The following is a 17297-nucleotide window of genomic DNA, read 5'->3' on the forward strand; positions in this document are numbered from 1 at the left end:
TGGATTAAATAGTAGCTGTGTGCAGCCGGCACACACTGGGAGGCTGAGGTGGGCGGATTGCTCGAGGTCAGGAGTTCGAAACCAGCCTGAGCAAGAGCGAGACCCCAGCTCTGCTATAAATAGAAAGAAATTAATTGGCCAACTAATATATATAGAAAAAATTAGCCAGGCATGGTGGCGCATGCCTGTAGTCCCAGCTACTCCGGAGGCTGAGGCAGCAGGATTGCTTGAGCCCAGGAGTTTGAGGTTGCTGTGAGCTAGGCTGACGCCATGGCACTCACTCTAGCCTGGGCAACAAAGCGAGACTGTCTCAAAAAAAAAAATAGTAGCCGTGTAGCTACTACTTAGCATACTAGCGTAGCTACTATAATAGCATAGAAAGCCTGGCCATCTTTCCCTGGAACAGGAGGAGGAGTGGCCCCAGGTGGCCACCAGAACACTCCTTTGCATGCAAGGCTTTGAGATAGGAAGGGAAGGCAATATCAAAGACAGACTGTTGTACAAGTACCCAACTCCCTGACACAATAGGTACTAAAGAAACTAAGGATTAGGTGCTGCAGGTAAGTGATTGTACATTGGTGGAATAAAGGTCGTTCTGTGTCTTGAGGGTGGAGAGCACACACAGGTAGAAAGTGATGGGATAAAATGTGCAATGTGTTAGCCTGCATTCGGACTAGTTTGTTATTATTGGGTGGAAGCTGATCACTTCAGTAAGCCTGAAGCAGGAGCTATGATCTAGAAACTAACCGTAAAGGCCCCCTGGCGCGGTGGCTCACCTCTGTAATCCTAGCACTCTGGGAGGCTGAGGTGGGAGGATCGCTTGAACTCAGGAGTTCGAGACTAGCCTGAGCAAGAGTGAGACCTCTGACTCTACTAAAAATAGAAAGAAATTAGCCGGGCATGGTGGCGCATGCCTGTAGTCCCAGCTACTAGGGATGCTCAGGCAGGAGGATCACTTGAGCCCAGGAGTTTGAGGTTGCTGTGAGCTAGGCTGATGCCAGGGCACTCTAGCCTGGGCAACAGAGCAAGACTCTGTTTCAAAAAATAAAAAGAAAGAAACTAATCCTAGAAGTGTCTCTTTTGGGTTCTGTGGATATTTTTTAGTGAATCAGAAAGATGCATTTGGGATTTGGGCACAATCAGGAAAGGAAGATAGCTACTGCCTGGAATGTCTCAGCCCACCTGTTCCTCCTCTGTACCCTCCGGACCCAGTCACTTCCAGCACCATGTGCGTGGACTTGGCTGGACACAAGTACGACTTCATCGCTTTTGCCCTAAACATGTAACGATTAGTATTTTTTCTTTCACTTAATGAATATATTAGAGAAAGACTGTAGTTTTTTCCTTAAGGATTTAAAGAAGGAATTTTCAATTTCTATGGGTTTAATAAAATTTTAATAAAACTTAAAAGGCTTTAAAATGACATAATACTAATATAGTCAATATGGATTGAAAAATATGATCTCATATAATATGCATGTTTCTGCTGCAGAGTTGATTTTCATGTTGATTCCTTCAGTAATCAAAGAATTCCATTCTTTGATCATAGCTTATTTTGCTAACAATGCTCAGGTTTTGAATATGGAATCCTTTAAGAAAATGCAATTTCTAGATAGGACAGAGGAGGGAGTGGTAAAGAAAAACAAAAATAAAAATGCTGATAGAACTGTGGTCATCAGATGTTCCATTAATCATTGCATTATTTGTTGAGTGGCTCCATTTGTAGCCTGGAATGGTTTACTCAGTATTCCTTTATTTTCTCTCTTATACTGGGAAAAAGGAAAACACATGGAACTTACCTTGAAATTTTTTTGTGTTTTCAATCTATATATGGATGTCATTAAATTCAGCCATTTAAAACTGGCAGGATGCATTTTAAACATTTTTAAGTCACTCCCTACATAAAATAAGAAACATGGGCTTTCACAACTTGATTATAACAATTTAAAAAGTACTAAGTTGTTTTATTATTTTAAGGATATTTAAGCAGTATGTTTTATTAGGATATACCTGAACAATAGTAAGTTCTTGTGCTGACAAAGAGGTCTAGTAACAAATAAACAAGATGAGTCAGGCATGGTGGCATGTGCCTGTAGTCACAGCTACTTGAGAGGCTGAGGTAGAAGGATTTCCTGAGCTCAGGACTTCAAGTCCAGCCTGGGCAACATAGTGAGACCCTATCTCAAAATAAATAAATAAAAGATATATATATAACAAAGGGCATATAGGCATAAACATTTAATATGTATCTATTTAGGCCGGGCGAGGTGGCTCACGCCTGTAATCTTAGCACTCTGGGAGGCTGAGGCGGGCGGATTGCTCGAGGTCAGGAGTTCAAAACCAGCCTGAGCAAGAGTGAGACTCCATCTCTACTCTAAATAGAAAGAAATTAATTGGCCAACTAATATATATAGAAAAAATTAGCCGGGCATCGTGGCGCATGCCTGTAGTTCCAGCTACTTGGGAGGCTGAGGCAGGAGGATTGCTTGAGCCCAGGAGTTTGAGGTTGCTGTGAGCTAAGCTGACACCACGGCACTCACTCTAACCAGGGCAACAAAGCGAGACTCTGTCTCAAAAAAAAAAAAAAAAAAAAAAGCATTGCCATCAATCAGGGACAAAGCTGAATCAATTCACAGTAGCCAAATGTGGCTATTGAGTAAATGAAATGTGGACAGTTCAAATCAAGATGTTCTATAAGTACTTGCATAATATACTTGTATACTAAATTTCAATTTACAGAAAATTTACAGAATATAAAATATTTCACTAAACATTGCTTCTATGGATTGCATGTTGAAATAATATAATGAATATATTATATCAATATATTATTATTCATCTATTTCTTTTTACTGTTTTTTTTTTTTTCGAGACAGGGTTTCACTCTTTCACCTGGGCTAGAGTGCAGTGGCATCATCATAGTTCACTGCAATCTCCAACTCCTGAGCTCAAGTGATCCATCTGCCTCAGGCTCCTGAGTAGCTGGGACTATAGGCATGTGTCACCACAACGAGCTAATATTTTTTTTTTTTTTGAGACAGTCTCGCTTTGTTGCCCAGGCTAGAGTGAGTGCCGTGGCGTCAGCCTAGCTCACAGCAACCTCAAACTCCTGGGCTCAAGCGATCCTCCTGCCTCAGCCTCCCGAGTAGCTGGGACTACAGGCATGCACCACCATGCCCAGCTAATTTTTTCTATATATATTAGTTGGCCAATTAATTTCTTTCATTTATAGTAGAGATGGGTTCTTGCTCTTGCTCAGGCTGGTTTCAAACTCCTGACCTCGAGCAATCCGCCTGCCTCAGCCTCCAAGCGAGGTAATTTTTAAACATTTTTTCTAGAGACGGGGTCTTGCTATGCTCCCAGGCTGATCTTGAACTCCTGGCCTCGCCTTGACCTCGTAAAGTGCTAGGATTACAGGCATGAGCCACTGTGCCTGGCCTCTTTGTACTTTTTCTAATGTGGTTACTAGAGAATTTACAATTACATACATAGCTCACATTGTATTTTTATTGGATAACTCTGGTCTAAAAGGTGAAACATTCCTATAGCTGTCATTTTATCATTTGGCAAGAAATATTTCTATTGTATACATGGAAACATTTCAAACTTGCTTAAAGAGTTTCTTAAAGAGCATATCATCCTTCCTCTCCATAACTTCTTCTGATTAAAAAGAAACAAAAAGATGAATTGACATAAAAGAGCCAAGATACATTATGTGAAAAAAACAGCACACACAGCAATGTTTGTGGTTGTGCCAATGTTACTGTTAATACATATATAAAATGCATATTTGTTTTTATGTATGTATATATTTATATGCATTTGCTTATATATGTATAGAATGTTTCTGGGCAGATACAAAAGTTGGGTAGGCACAGTTGTGGCAGAGATCCACTTTCTATTGTGTAATCTTTTATACTTTAAAAATTTTGAACCATCATTACCTAATGAAAAATATGCTATATTTAAAAATTATAAAAAAGGAATAAAAAATAAAAGTTAGGAAAGGCTATATATTTATGTATATGTAACATTCTACTCTGTACTATATGTATTCATAAATTTTGCCCTCTACAATAGGTATTTTCTTATCTTCACCTTGAATTTGAGGTATGTCTATATTAAGACAACCAAATAAAGAAACTTCAAGATGAAACACATGCTGGCTGGCTTAAATAATAAGAGAAGTGAATAACTGACTTGGAAAATTTCAAATTGCAACTGTTATACGGTTTTTACTACATCACCTATATTAAACCATATCTGAACTATACTATTTATAATTCTAAACACCAGAAGAACTACACGAATAGATGACAGAGCACAACAAACTTGTTTATTCTGAGATACTATGGAAAATCTGGACCAATTATCTCTTATCCAACAAACTGAAGGCCCACTGTGTGCCAGGTATTATGCAAGAACTGGGGATTCAAAGACCAAGGAGGCAGGGTTCCTGCCTACAAGGAGCTTACAGACTCACAGGGGAATCAGATTTTTATTATGGACACATAATAGAGAATAAACAACTGACGGACTGAATAATTGAACAGGTTATATTCAGATAGATAGATGCATATTCACACATACACACACATACGTTCCCAAATATACAGAAAATGTATTTTTTATTAATACAACAAACTCTCTGCCTGTGCTGTCTGCAGTGGGTTCTAGGGGAAGAAGTGGCTAATTTCATCTAACAGAGGCAAGGGATCAGAAAAGACTTCACAATGTTAGCACATATACGTATGTGATGGTAAAGCTATGTGATATACATAGCTTAAACCTTTGCAAGAGAAAATAAGAAAAGGGGGGAAATCTTAGAATTCCAAAACATTTTTATCTGAAACTAGTTCTCTGGATAAAAAAAATCAAAACATTGAGCTAAATTTGAGGATATTCAGTATTTAATGTAAAAAAAGCAGATACAGAGCTATTTGGGAAAAAAAATTAGACAAATTCCCATATATTTTAGTTTTCAATTAGGTGTCTGTCGTTACAGTGACAAACAGAATCTTATAAAGGGACAAATCTTTCAGATGATATCCTTAACATTGCACATTCCAATTCAATATCATTCTATACTAAAAGATGTCCTAAAAATGAAGTTAGCACTTGAAGACCTACTGAAAGAAATAAAAAGAAATTTGGGGGCGTTGTACATTTCCACTGTAAAATAAATCATGACTCTCCCAGAAAAAGAACAAAAAAGACTCTTATAGCATGCATGAATCACTAAAATTTGGAAATCTGAGCCAATTTCTAATTATATATCTCATTGGGTCAAGATATAAAAATGTATTTTTCAATGCATGATTGGTAATTTTGCAAATTTATATATATATGTGTGTATACACACACACACACACACATATATATATATTTTTTTTTTGACAGAGTCTCACTCTGTTGCCTGGGCTAGAGTACCGTGGCGTCAGCCTAGCTCACAGCAACCTCAAACTCCTGGGCTCAAGAGATCCTCCTGCCTCAGCCTCATGAGTAGCTGGGACTATAGGCATACACCACCATGCCTGCCTAATTTTTCTATATATTTTTAGTTGGCCAATTAATTTGTTTCTATTTTTAGTAGAGACGGGGTCTTGCTCTTGCTCAGGCTGGTTTTGAACTCCTGACCTTGAGCGATCCTCCCGCCTTGGCCTCCCAGAGTGCTAGGATTATAGGCGTGAGCCACCGCGCCCGGCCGCAAATTAATATTTTTGAATTAACTTTTGTTTTAGCAGATTCCAAACTAAAGATAGCACGCTGTAGCATCCCCAGGCAGTGCCCAAGTCTTCCTCTACAGGGAAGAACTCTGTGGAAACTATGTTAAAAGAAAATATATGCTTAAAAGGTTATAGGTTTCCACAGACTACTGTTCACTCCCATTTCAAGAATTGAATTCTGTGGAAAAAGAAAGTACAGCGGTATGGAGAGGTGGAACACTCATAAATAGAAGAGTCTTGGCCAGGTACGGTGGCTCATGCCTGTAATCCTAGCACTCTGGGAGGCCAAGGCAGGTGGATCGCTCGAGGTCAGGAGTTCGAAACCAGCCTGAGAAAGAGCGAGACCCCATCTCTACTAAAAATAGAAAGAAATTAATTGACCAACTAATATATAGAAAAAAATTAGCTGGGCATGGTGGCTCGTGCCTGTAGTCCCAGCTGCTCAGGAGGCTGAGGCAGAAGGATTGCTTGAGCCCAGGAGTTTGAGGTTGCTGTGAGCTAGGCTGACGCCACGGCACTCACTCTAGCCTGGGCAACAAAGCGAGAGAGACTCTGTCTCTATAAATAAATAAATAGAAAAGCCTCTATAGGAAAAAATATAATTGATAAATAACAAAATGCTGAGGCCATTAGTTCAGGAAATAAGTTCAAATAGCATTCACTGAGCTCCTTTCATATACAAAACTTGGGAGGATGAGGGAGCACAGCAGTAAGAGCAGGTTGTGCGTACAGAGACGTGCTGGATTATGAAATAGTTGGACTCCAGCTGCAGACACGTGGAAACATTCATGTTCCTCAGAGTTTTGATTCCCGTCTCCGCTGCCTCTCACCTGCATATTTCAGATGTCTCCGTAGCTGCTTCTTTATCTCAGGTGTTACCCATATCTAATCCACGCTCTGCCCTGCTCTCAGGGTGATTTTATTTTGTTTAATTTTTAATTTTTTGAAAGGGAGAATGAGAGGGTGGTTCAATACAGAGTCTCACTCTGTCACCCTGGGTAGAGTGCAGTGGCGTCATCATAGCTCCCTGCCACCTCCAACTCCTGGGCTCAAGGGGTCCTCCTGCCTCAGCCTCCTGAGTAGCTAGGACTACAGATGCACACCGTGATGCCCAGCCGATTTTTCTATATTTAGTAGAGACGGAGTCTTGCTCTTGCTCAGGCTGGTCCCGAACTCCTGAGCTCAAGCGATCCTCCCCCCTTGGCCTCCCAGAGTGCTAGGATTACAGGTGTGAGCCACTGCACCCAGCGTGGGGTGATTTTAGATAATGAAAAGTGAATCCAGTTCTTACAACTGTTAGCTATGCCTGTGGCAAAGCCTGCCCTCACCAGCCTGGTCCTCTGTCTTCAGGTCCCTGTCCACCCTCTAGCCTCACTTGCCATCACTTCCAAGGCCTGCCCCAGGCTGCAGACCTCAGCTCAGGGCATCTGCATAAGCTGGCCTCCTTTCCTTCTTGCCACCCACACCTGCACCCCTACCTCCAGCCAGGGGTCCTGAAACTTTTTAAACAGGGGGCCAGTTCACTGTCCCTCAGACTGTTGGAGAGTGCGGCGCACATTCCACACATGCCCACTGTGGGCCTGGGATAGTCGGCTGCTAAGTAGGACAGGCAGCGGTGGCACCCGGCAGGCCGGATAAATGTCCTCGGTGGGGCGCATGTGGCCCGCGGGCCGTAGTTTGAGGATGCCTGCTCCAGCCTGTTAAGGTCTAGTGACCTTTCACAGCCAGCCTCGCATCTCTTCTGGAAGGATGTTCCTAACCTCTCTAACACCTTTACTTATACTAGGAACATCTACTAGTAACATTATTACTTATCTGCCTGCCTACCTCCCCTACCAGATGTTGAATTTATTTGAATATCCTTGTATATACCAAGAGCTAAGAAAAGTGCCTGACACATCGTAGGTGTTCACTAAACTGTTACATTTTGATGAATGAGTCCATGAGCAAAGGGGTTAATGAAAGACATGTGGTTTTGGTACATGCTCAGGAACACAGCCTTTGCAGTACAACAAACAGGCAAATAAACATTTACTTGTTTGAATGTAGTGAAACATAAAGGCAATTTCCAGTATGAACATGTTTGTGTGTTTTGTTGCCTACATATCTAAAGGGGTAATTATGTGTCTAAGGTTAATACATTTCTGTGACTTGCTTTAAAAATTGGTAAAATCTAAGGTATCACAGGAAACTTTTCAGATTTTAAAACAATCCCATTCTCTCACACTAGTTGAGACAATGTCAGAGAAGGGGAGGGGGCATAGAAGAAAAGAAGGAGGAACAAAGGGGAGAGAGGATTGAAATGATACAGGGGAACAACACATCCAAGAGGAAAGACTCCTGCGTGGAAAACAGTGTAAAGAACAAATTGCTTCCATGGAAAAATCATCTTGCAAATAAAAAAGAAATAAAAGAAAAAGAGTAAAAAAATATATATAAATAAATAAATAAAAGAACAAATTGCTTAGGCTGTCACTTCAAGAAGAAAGTTCAAACTTGCTTTTTCAAGTTTGAAATTTCTTATTTATCTTGTGCAAATGCTGCAGGCAGGTCTTTACTACAGAAATAACATCTCTTGTCTGTGAATTGCATGGAGTCATTTTACATATTCTGGTAGACTTATTTAATTATTGATTAAATGATTAAGATGATGATGATGATGATATAGGCCTAGGTAGTTAAGGCATCAAGATAAAATGCTGGCTACAAAATAATTGAGGATTTTATGAAGATATACAATCTGCTGCCTGATTATGAACTCCTGATGACAACAGGGTCCCTTTTTGATTTCCATCAAAGCTGGCAGGCACTTCTCAGATTAGCTGGTAATTGAGACTGTAAAATCTAATGCATGTGGAAGGACACTGGCGTCTGTGTGCTGAGATAAGGATAAAGTGAAGAACAAGAAAGTCAACAAGCCATGGCCAGAAACCAGAATTTCAGAGGCTGAGGTAGCAGAAGCTGAGCCAAAGTCAGAGACACAGGCCAGAATATTTTCCCCTAAAAAGGAGTGCTAATGTAGCAAATCAGTACCATGCTCTAATCAATTAACATAAAACATTTTACTACTGTTGACAATCAATGTCCCACCCTAGAGTTGATTCTCCAGAATTAAGAAATTATGTCTTTAAGGAGATGGGGTTTTCTGCTCATTATCTCACAGAAAAGAAATCTATTTGAAAGTATCTCTTATATAGGTTAAATGACATTTTATTTGCCCTGTGTCTTACATTTTATAATGAGATTTGTATCTCTCTTAATTCCTCAACCAAAGGATAAAAAGCAATTTAAACTAATTTCATTTTTATTGATATAATTACTTCATTGATCCTTAATAGAAAAATAATACTCATATCTGCTTATTAAAATAATTAATATCACCTAAAAAGATGGATTAAAAATATATTTTAGAAAACAATGCTTATCAAAAACATTCTGATAAATTAACAGGGAATTAACCTTTAAAAATGATTAATGTACATTGTTAGGATCTAGCAAATTGTATAATAGTCAATAATTTATATTAAACTTGTGAATAACAAATGCTCATAAAATCTCCTATTTCCCATGGGTTTGAGATATTTCTTGCATAAAACACAGGACTGGTTATATATGGCATAGTTTTCCTTTCTCAGCTTCACAAAAACATTTTATATAGTGAAAGCACCATAAATAATGCTTAATATGTCTTACCTTATATAGTTCAGCCAGGGAAAAATAATATACATTGTCAATCTTGGAGATATTTTTAGAAGCTACAATTTGGTGGGGGTGCTCAAATCAATTTCCAGTGTAATTCATTTAACCAAGACCTTTCAGAAAATGTTACTAGATTGATCTGATAAGAATTTATTAAGGGTTAATCTGGCTGATTCCATGATATATAATCAAAATTCCTCAGGCTATAATAACAGCTTTACTTCCTTTTCTCTTTTATTATTTTACCTTCAAATAAATTACAAGAATTGTAAAGGTTATTAATATGCTAAATTGTTATTAAAGTGATCTTCCAGCCTAGTAATAGTTCTGAATTTCACATTTCTTATAGCTCTAATTTTGTATCTAGTAATCATCTCTGAGGTCAATGACGTTTTCTGGTTATTTTAAATTAAAGAATTTAATACAACATACCGGTATCCTCATTCATGTATGCGAACAGTTTGTATAAAGCAGTAGAAAGATTCAGAATGTGTGAAAATGGGAAAAGTGTTTTGTGGGGCTTTTAGTAGTACATTGATATACTCTTTTTGACTGCAACATCAAAATGAAACAAAAAACATAATGATGTTCAACTTTTAACCCAGTGATCTCACTCTTGAGAAAAAAATAAAATGGATGAGAAGTTGAATACATGAGGATATTCCCAGCAGTAATGTATAACATAACAAATAATGAAATATTTCAGTGGACAATAAGAAGGGAAGTAGTGATTAATGCGATAACATCTGAAATGAAATCTATGATACAATACCCTTTAAAAATAAAAACAAGACTAGGTGGCAACAGGGAAAAGCTTGAAATATAATGTTAATGGCTTCCACAATGTAATGAAAATGATATAAAATATATATTCATGTAGATAAGAACTGGTTATACAAAAATGAAAATAGTTATCATTGTTATAATATTTACTATTAATTTTTAATCTTATTGATACGTCAACTTTTTAATTAAAATACAATAGGAGTTATTTATTAATCATACCTATTTATTTTCTAAGTTCCAGTAGATGGTGCTATTAAATCCATTTGAAACACTAAAAAGAACACTTTTGTGCATTTTAGCAAACTTAAGTATCTTGATTAAATCACGAATACTTTGGTATTCACAGAACACTTCAAAAAGGGATCTAAAACAATAGGAAATGAATTATGAAAGTAAACACACTGAGTAGTTTTTCTTTTTTTTTTTTTAGGTATACATTTTGGCTGTTATGCCATTCCAACTCATCACTATCACTTTCCTCAATGTTGAACACGTGCTGTAAATTTCTATGCCAAATCTTTTAATCCCAACCAGTAGGCTAATTACATGAATCAAATAAGGAAAGTATTAGTGATCCAAAGGCTGAGGTTTCCAAAAAGGTATTAAGGTAAAATCAAAGTAAATTAAAAAAAAAAATTTATAGCAAAAGTGATCAACTCAAACACTACAGTTGTGGCCAGAAGGGAATAGAAATGAGTATGGCAGGCTGGGTCTATAGTAGGGAGTGGTGGGGACTGTGGCTAAGTGCAAAGGGTGCCCTATCTAACAGCAGCAGCCACTACAAAGTTCCAAGTGTTGACATACATGAATACAGCCCTAGGACTGCCAGATATTCAGAATCTTTCAAAAGAGGCCAAAAATATAGATGTTCATGTGAAATCTCTGAGTATTTAGCTATTGATAATTAACTTGAATTGGTTTTAATTTTTCATTCTCCGTAACAGCCAAATAATAGCTGCCCTTGGGCTTATTTAGTTTCATGGGCTTCCTGTTTGCCGCATCTGATCCGTACTTAACATGCAGGGATTCCTTAAAAGGATGATCTTTATTTGCCAGAAGTCACATTTCCTTTATTTCCCATGCATCACATTTTTTTATTTAGGCCTCTTTGTAGGAAAACTAAGAAGAGAGAAGAAAGGGGGAAAAAAAAAAAGCAAAACAGTGAAGCTAAGATAAACTGATTGTGATGGTAACCAGAAACCAATGAGGGCTTGCAAACTACAAGAACATTATGCTAAGATCTAAATGTTCCCGAGAAGGAAAATCTTAGAGGGTCTTCCTTTTATGTTTCATACAATGATTGAGGAGACATTCTGAGTCACTACTAAAGGAAATTAGCCCAACAGGCTTGTGCTAAATATGGCTCCCTTTATTGAAATTACACTAAAAATAATAAAAAAAAAAAAAAAGAGAGAGAGAGAGAGAAATGAAAAAATTGGACCAAAATGGAATCGCCACGAGCTACCAGACTGCAAATAGGATCCAAGTGTGTGTCCTGCATTGCACTTGTTGTTAATTTCCCTTTACCTATCCCATTCCTTCCAACTCTCATTTTCCATCCTCGGCTGTTAAAAGGGAGTCCCAGAGGCTTTTCTAAAGGAAGGATGGCTGGCTGTGTGGAAAGGAGGAAACAGGACGCTAAAAGTAAAGGAGTTTTCACTTTAACTGCAGGACTGGACACATCATCACAGTCAGACTCTGCGGGTGGGTGGGCGGGTGGGCGTGAGTGGCTGGAAAGAAGGGGAGAGTTGTCTATTCAACTACTCATTTGCATCACATGCACCCAAGGAAAAAGTGTTTACCTGGTGGAGCCACGGTTAACCTTTTTTCCTTGCTGAGCCGGTGCCCTTGGATGAATTCATTCATGGAAGGGGGGCCCTTCAGAAGAAATGATTCTGTGGAGGTGGGATCAGGGGGGACTCTTAATAAATTCTGTAGGTAGGAGGCCCCTGGAGTCCTGGGACGGCTCTGATCACAAAGGGAAGGTGAAAATTGTCTTGCAGGAGATCCAAGAAAAATACATATAGGAAACAAAAAAGTTTTACTTTAATTACCTTTCAATGCCTCACCAGTGACAACATTCTTTATATTGGCATTTAATTTTTTTAATATGTAAATCAAGATTTTTTTTTTTTTGCTAATTTTTTTAGTTTCCACATCAGGATACAACCCTATTGGGAAACTGTTCTGGATACTGGAAAAGAGATTTATTACAGTTAGTCAGTTTGAACCGCAAATAGAAAATACATGTATTATTTGATTCTTTAATGAAAGCTCCTAAAACAAAAAATTTTATCATTCACTGAAAATACAGGGTAAGTAACTCAACAGCCAAGAAAGACTCTGGACAAAGGTCATAAAATCAAGCCACTAAAAACCTTGTAAGTGGTTTCTCTGAGCAGTATTCACATGCCAAACGAAAAAGCAAAAAGCACAAAAACCTGCTTTTAAGAAAAGTACTATATGTATTTCATTGTATTTTAACTAAATATAGACATCCCCTTTCAGCCAGTCGTAAGTTTTGGTCATATGGACAAAAGTTCCCCTAAGAGAACATTTTCGTAGTTTGCCCCATTAAAGAGAAGCTGGTAAATAGCACCATTTCCAGAGGTACAATGACTTTTCAAATTATAACCCATGTAGAACACAGCTTCGTTCTTAATATCCACCTTTACCTACCCATTTCTAGGTAGGAAGTAAGGGAGAGGCATATTTGCGCATATAAATAGCAAAAATATTAACAGACACTTGAAAATTACATCATGATTAGGGTGGGGTTGGGCGGGGCAGGGATAGAAAGGGTCAAATAAACATAATTATCAAAAGGTTTTGATCTGGAAAAGACCAACATGAGCAAGGCTCATTTATATACCAGCTCCCATTTTTTCTTTTCCTTCCCCTCCTCCATCCTCCACAACAAGAGCACATTAATTTTGCAGTCAACTAAAATCTGGCCACTGCACCATGCTATGAAGATCGCTGCATGCATACCTTTTCCTCTGAGTGCCACTGCTGACCCGAATGTTGGGTGTCTGTGGGCCCTGACTATGCAGGAGGTAAGTGTCTATGGTGGGCACGGTGACTGATGCTTCCCCACTTACTTTAGGGCTGCCGATCTTGCTCTTCCCAAGTTTGCCTTTGCTGCGTCGGGACTGCTCATGGTCAAACTCTAAGTCCTCCAGCCTCTGGGTCAGGGCGAGTTTTTGCTGGATAGCCATTCGTAACAAAGTGTTTAGAGTCTTCTTCTCGTCCTCGGCAGCTGCTAACTGTCTCTGCATCTCATCCAACTGTGTGACATATTCATCACATCTGGAACCCAAACAGAAAAGTGGTCAGGGGGCAATCTTGGCGAAACTGAATTTGGGATTTAAGTTGAAAAGTAATGAATTTGACTGGAATGTAGATACTCAGGACATTGGTCTCTCTAGCAGTAAAATGGAGATAACTTATAATAGTGGAAAACTGCAAACAGTAGAGCAGGTTTGATAAATGATGATTCATCCATGCAACAAAGTACATGTGGGGACATTCTTAACCCCAGGGACAGAGTTATTATGGGGGCCAATCTGTGGTACCAAAATAATGAACAGTCAAGTCTCACATAATGTTCACAGTACCTCAGGTGTGTTATAATAACTCCTTTCATTGTATAACATTGTATCCTTTGGAAGAATGGGATAAATTTGTTATAGCCTATACCTATAGCATCCACAAGAATCATAATGTTTATAAAGAAAATATTTCCTTATCTGTATGTATAGATTTGTTTCAATTTAGTACAGACTGCAGCTGCCACTGTTTTCAATATGGCAGATTTGCCTGAATTAGAAAACTCAATATTTCCAATGATTTTGCAACCAAATGATAAAGCAATGAGTTGTCAAAGAAAACCAGGATTTGTACAGGGTTTGATACAGAGATAGCAGGCTGTCAGAAACATCTTTATTCAGGTTTCATACTTGTACTATAGCAGGAAGTGATCTGTTTTCCCCACCAAAGGTAAAACCTGAGCACATACACCTTTGGAAGGAAGAACTGAGGAGGAGGAAAAGCTCATTCTGAGTTTTTTTCTGAGTTTATTTACCTACTACAATGTTAATAACAAATATTCTTCATGCACCAGCAGATAGTTAATGACTTCATGGAGTTATTCAAAAGGTATTGAACAAACTTTGAAATTAGCATAAACCTAGGGCACTTTAAAAAAAACAAAACAGGCTCAGTAGTGAAATAACTTGAGACCCTGGCAGGTCTCCATTTCTTTAACCTTGAATGTTAAGAAGCAAAGTGGGGGATATGTAGATCATGAGAAAGATCAGAGCTTAGAAAAATACAACGTGAATTTCAGGACCCTGTATTTATCCGAATTAGTCAGATATTTTAAAAACACTGTGGAGTAAGGCAGTTACTATAACTAAAAAGAAAAAAAATGTCTGTGAAAATGGACAATTTGGGAGGAATAACTTCTATATAAACCAGATAGAGACTTTAAAGATCCCTTTAAAATTTTTATTTCCTTCTCAAAGAAGAAATTGTTTTCTTGATTCTAAATGTAATCCTGATGTATTTCATCAAAGAGGAGACACTGTGCCCCATGCCCATTTTTTATCCTGCCTCCCCATAGTGGGCAGAGATCGACCCATCTATTCCCCAAATGCCACTGTGCTTTGAGACCCAGAAGCCAGTTCCCTTTAGTTCCTCTGCACCCCGTGGGCTCTGGGGCACTTGGTCTTCTTACTGCCAGCTCCAAGAGATCCAATCACAAAGCATGAGCTTTAGCCTCTTCCCTCCTAATATACAAAGAAAGCTGAACAGATACTGGGGGACTCCTATAAAGCCCAGGATTTTTTTTTTACACTTTTAACAGTTACATGTAAGTTATTTACTAAATTTGCAAATAAAGCCAGTTACTATTTGTGAATTTTGTACCAAGTTTGCATCATACAAGATATATGTTAATAATTATTGGTTTGTTTTTTTTTTGTACTGTATCGTGATAGCAAAAAAAAAAAAAGCATTTCAACAGTATATTGAAAATCTCAGAATTTTGGAACCCTTGAATCAATACAGGCTTAACAATCTCATCAAGCTAAAAAAAAATACAGTGGGTCTCATAATAGTACTGGTGGGGGCAGGTAAAAATTAATATTTGTGTAATTAGTTGGGCAATGTGAAAAATGTGGTGATATATATAATTATATTTTAGAAATTATAATTTAATTCATAGTATATTAAACCTAAGTAATTAGCTGAAAAGATGAATATTAATCTTCATTATGAAAGAATCTTCTCACATAATACTAATGGGAAGCATTTTTATATACTTTTATGTACTTTAGCTACAGAAATATATTTCAGTGGTGATAATATAATATTTGGCTATTTTTAGGAAGTGGGTTTTTTTCCTTATTTAAAGCTTTTGAGGGGTCTTTTTTTTTTTGGAGACAGAGTCTCCCTTTATTGCCCAGGCTAGAGTGAGTGCCGTGGCATCAGCCTAGCTCACAGCAACCTCACACTCCTGGGCTCAAGCAATCCTCTTGCCTCAGTCTCCCGGGTAGCTGGAACTACAGGCATGTGCCACCATGCCCGGCTAATTTTTTCTATATATATTAGTTGGCCAATTAGTTTTCTTTCTATTTATAGTAGAGATGGGGGTCTCACTCTTGCTCAGGCTGGTTTCGAACTCCTGACCTCAAGCAATCCGCCCGCCTCGGCCTCCCAGAGTGCTAGGATTATAGGCATGAGCCACCTCACCCGGCCAAGGGGTCTAATTCTTTTGGGCACATAAGCTCTAGAGAAAAATCTATTGTATTAATTTACAAATATTTTTATGTAAGAGAATTGCTGGATGCAGTGTGTCCAGGAGAGAGCTCTGGAAAACAGCCTGGAAGGTTCTATCTTAGCTTTGTCAGAGTGGAATATCATATATTTTCTCCAAACTTTACAGTTCTAGATGACAACCCAAATACACTCAAGATGCACAAAGATGCACGTGTGAATTTTACAGTCTTTTCCCATGGATCACACCCAATTTTAGGAAGAAAAAACTGTTACCTTGTTGCAAACATTGCTCTCAGGGATGAGAAAGTTGCAGCATCTTCTTTCAAAGCCTTCAGTTCATTCCTAAGCTTCGTCATGGTTTCAGTCACCATTGCTTTTTCATTTTCATATTTGTTCTTGAGATTAGCTAGCGCCACCTCAGCTGTCTGAAGCAGAAAATCACACTGCTTATGATTTTCATATCAGGAAAATCTATCATACAGATTTCTTCATGCTGGGTCTATTATGTTCTTCCATAAATGGACAGTGAAATTGATTTGGTTAAATTTTATATGAACATGTGTGTACTTTGGATACAAGGAAATTTTTCTTTTTTTTTTTTTTGAGACAGAGTCTTTCTCTGTTGCCTGGGCTAGAGTGCCATGGCGTCAGCCTAGCTCACAGCAACCTCAAACTCCTGGGCTCAAGTGATCCTCCTGCCTCAGCCTCCTGAGTAGCTGGGACTACAGGCATGCACCACCATAACTGGCTAATTTTTTCTATATATTTTTAGCTAGCCAATTAATTTCTTTCTCTTTTTAGTAGAGACAGGGTTTTGCTCTTGCTCAGACTGGTTTCAAACTCCTGACCTTGAGCAATCCTCGCCTCAATCCTCCCGCCTCGGCCTCCCAGAGTGCTAGGATTACAGGCGTGAGCCACCGCGCCCAGTCAAAGTTTTTCCTTAACGTCAAAATGTGTTATGAATCCATAATGTGGCTACATTGCCCTAGAAGCCAGCTGTGAGCCAGAGTCAGTATTAGGAGCTAAAGAAATGACAGTAGTTCGGGAAGTATTTAATGCAGGTTGTTGAAGCCTTTAAGACAACAAGGAAGCCAAAATTAAACTTTATCCAAGAAGAGTTTCATTAACAAGTTAATAAAGAAGCACAGCTTCAAACTGGAATATGTTAGAACACAAATACTGTTATGTTACCTGTGCTCTGTGGGCTTGAAACATAGAACAAAAGACTTAGACCATTGTCATTTATAACATGAGTATATAATGAACTACAAATTCATGTTATTATATGTTTAAGGAAAAGAAGTG

General features: G+C 38.4%; 1 protein-coding gene across 7 annotated transcripts in view; it reads right to left on the minus strand.

Annotated features, from left to right (window-relative positions):
- The window catches only part of BICD1 (BICD cargo adaptor 1), a 236019-nt gene that overhangs the window by 24006 nt on the left and 194716 nt on the right, over positions 1-17297 (minus strand). For 4 of the 7 annotated variants that reach the window (XM_012789251.2, XM_012789252.2, XM_076007496.1 and 1 more), the window contains exons 6-8: positions 16266-16417; positions 13203-13520; positions 12014-12207 (exon numbers count right to left, since the gene is read on the minus strand). In XM_012789251.2, coding sequence (XP_012644705.2) covers positions 12014-12207; positions 13203-13520; positions 16266-16417 — 664 coding nt within the window. Of the gene's footprint in view, positions 1-5567; positions 12208-13202; positions 13521-16265; positions 16418-17297 lie in introns of those variants that run through there. The other 3 variants (XM_012789263.3, XM_012789261.2, XM_012789262.2) reach the window with 2 other exon arrangements.

This window comes from Microcebus murinus, chromosome 10 (assembly GCF_040939455.1).
Source record: "Microcebus murinus isolate Inina chromosome 10, M.murinus_Inina_mat1.0, whole genome shotgun sequence".
NCBI classification, from domain to species: Eukaryota; Metazoa; Chordata; class Mammalia; order Primates; family Cheirogaleidae; genus Microcebus; species Microcebus murinus.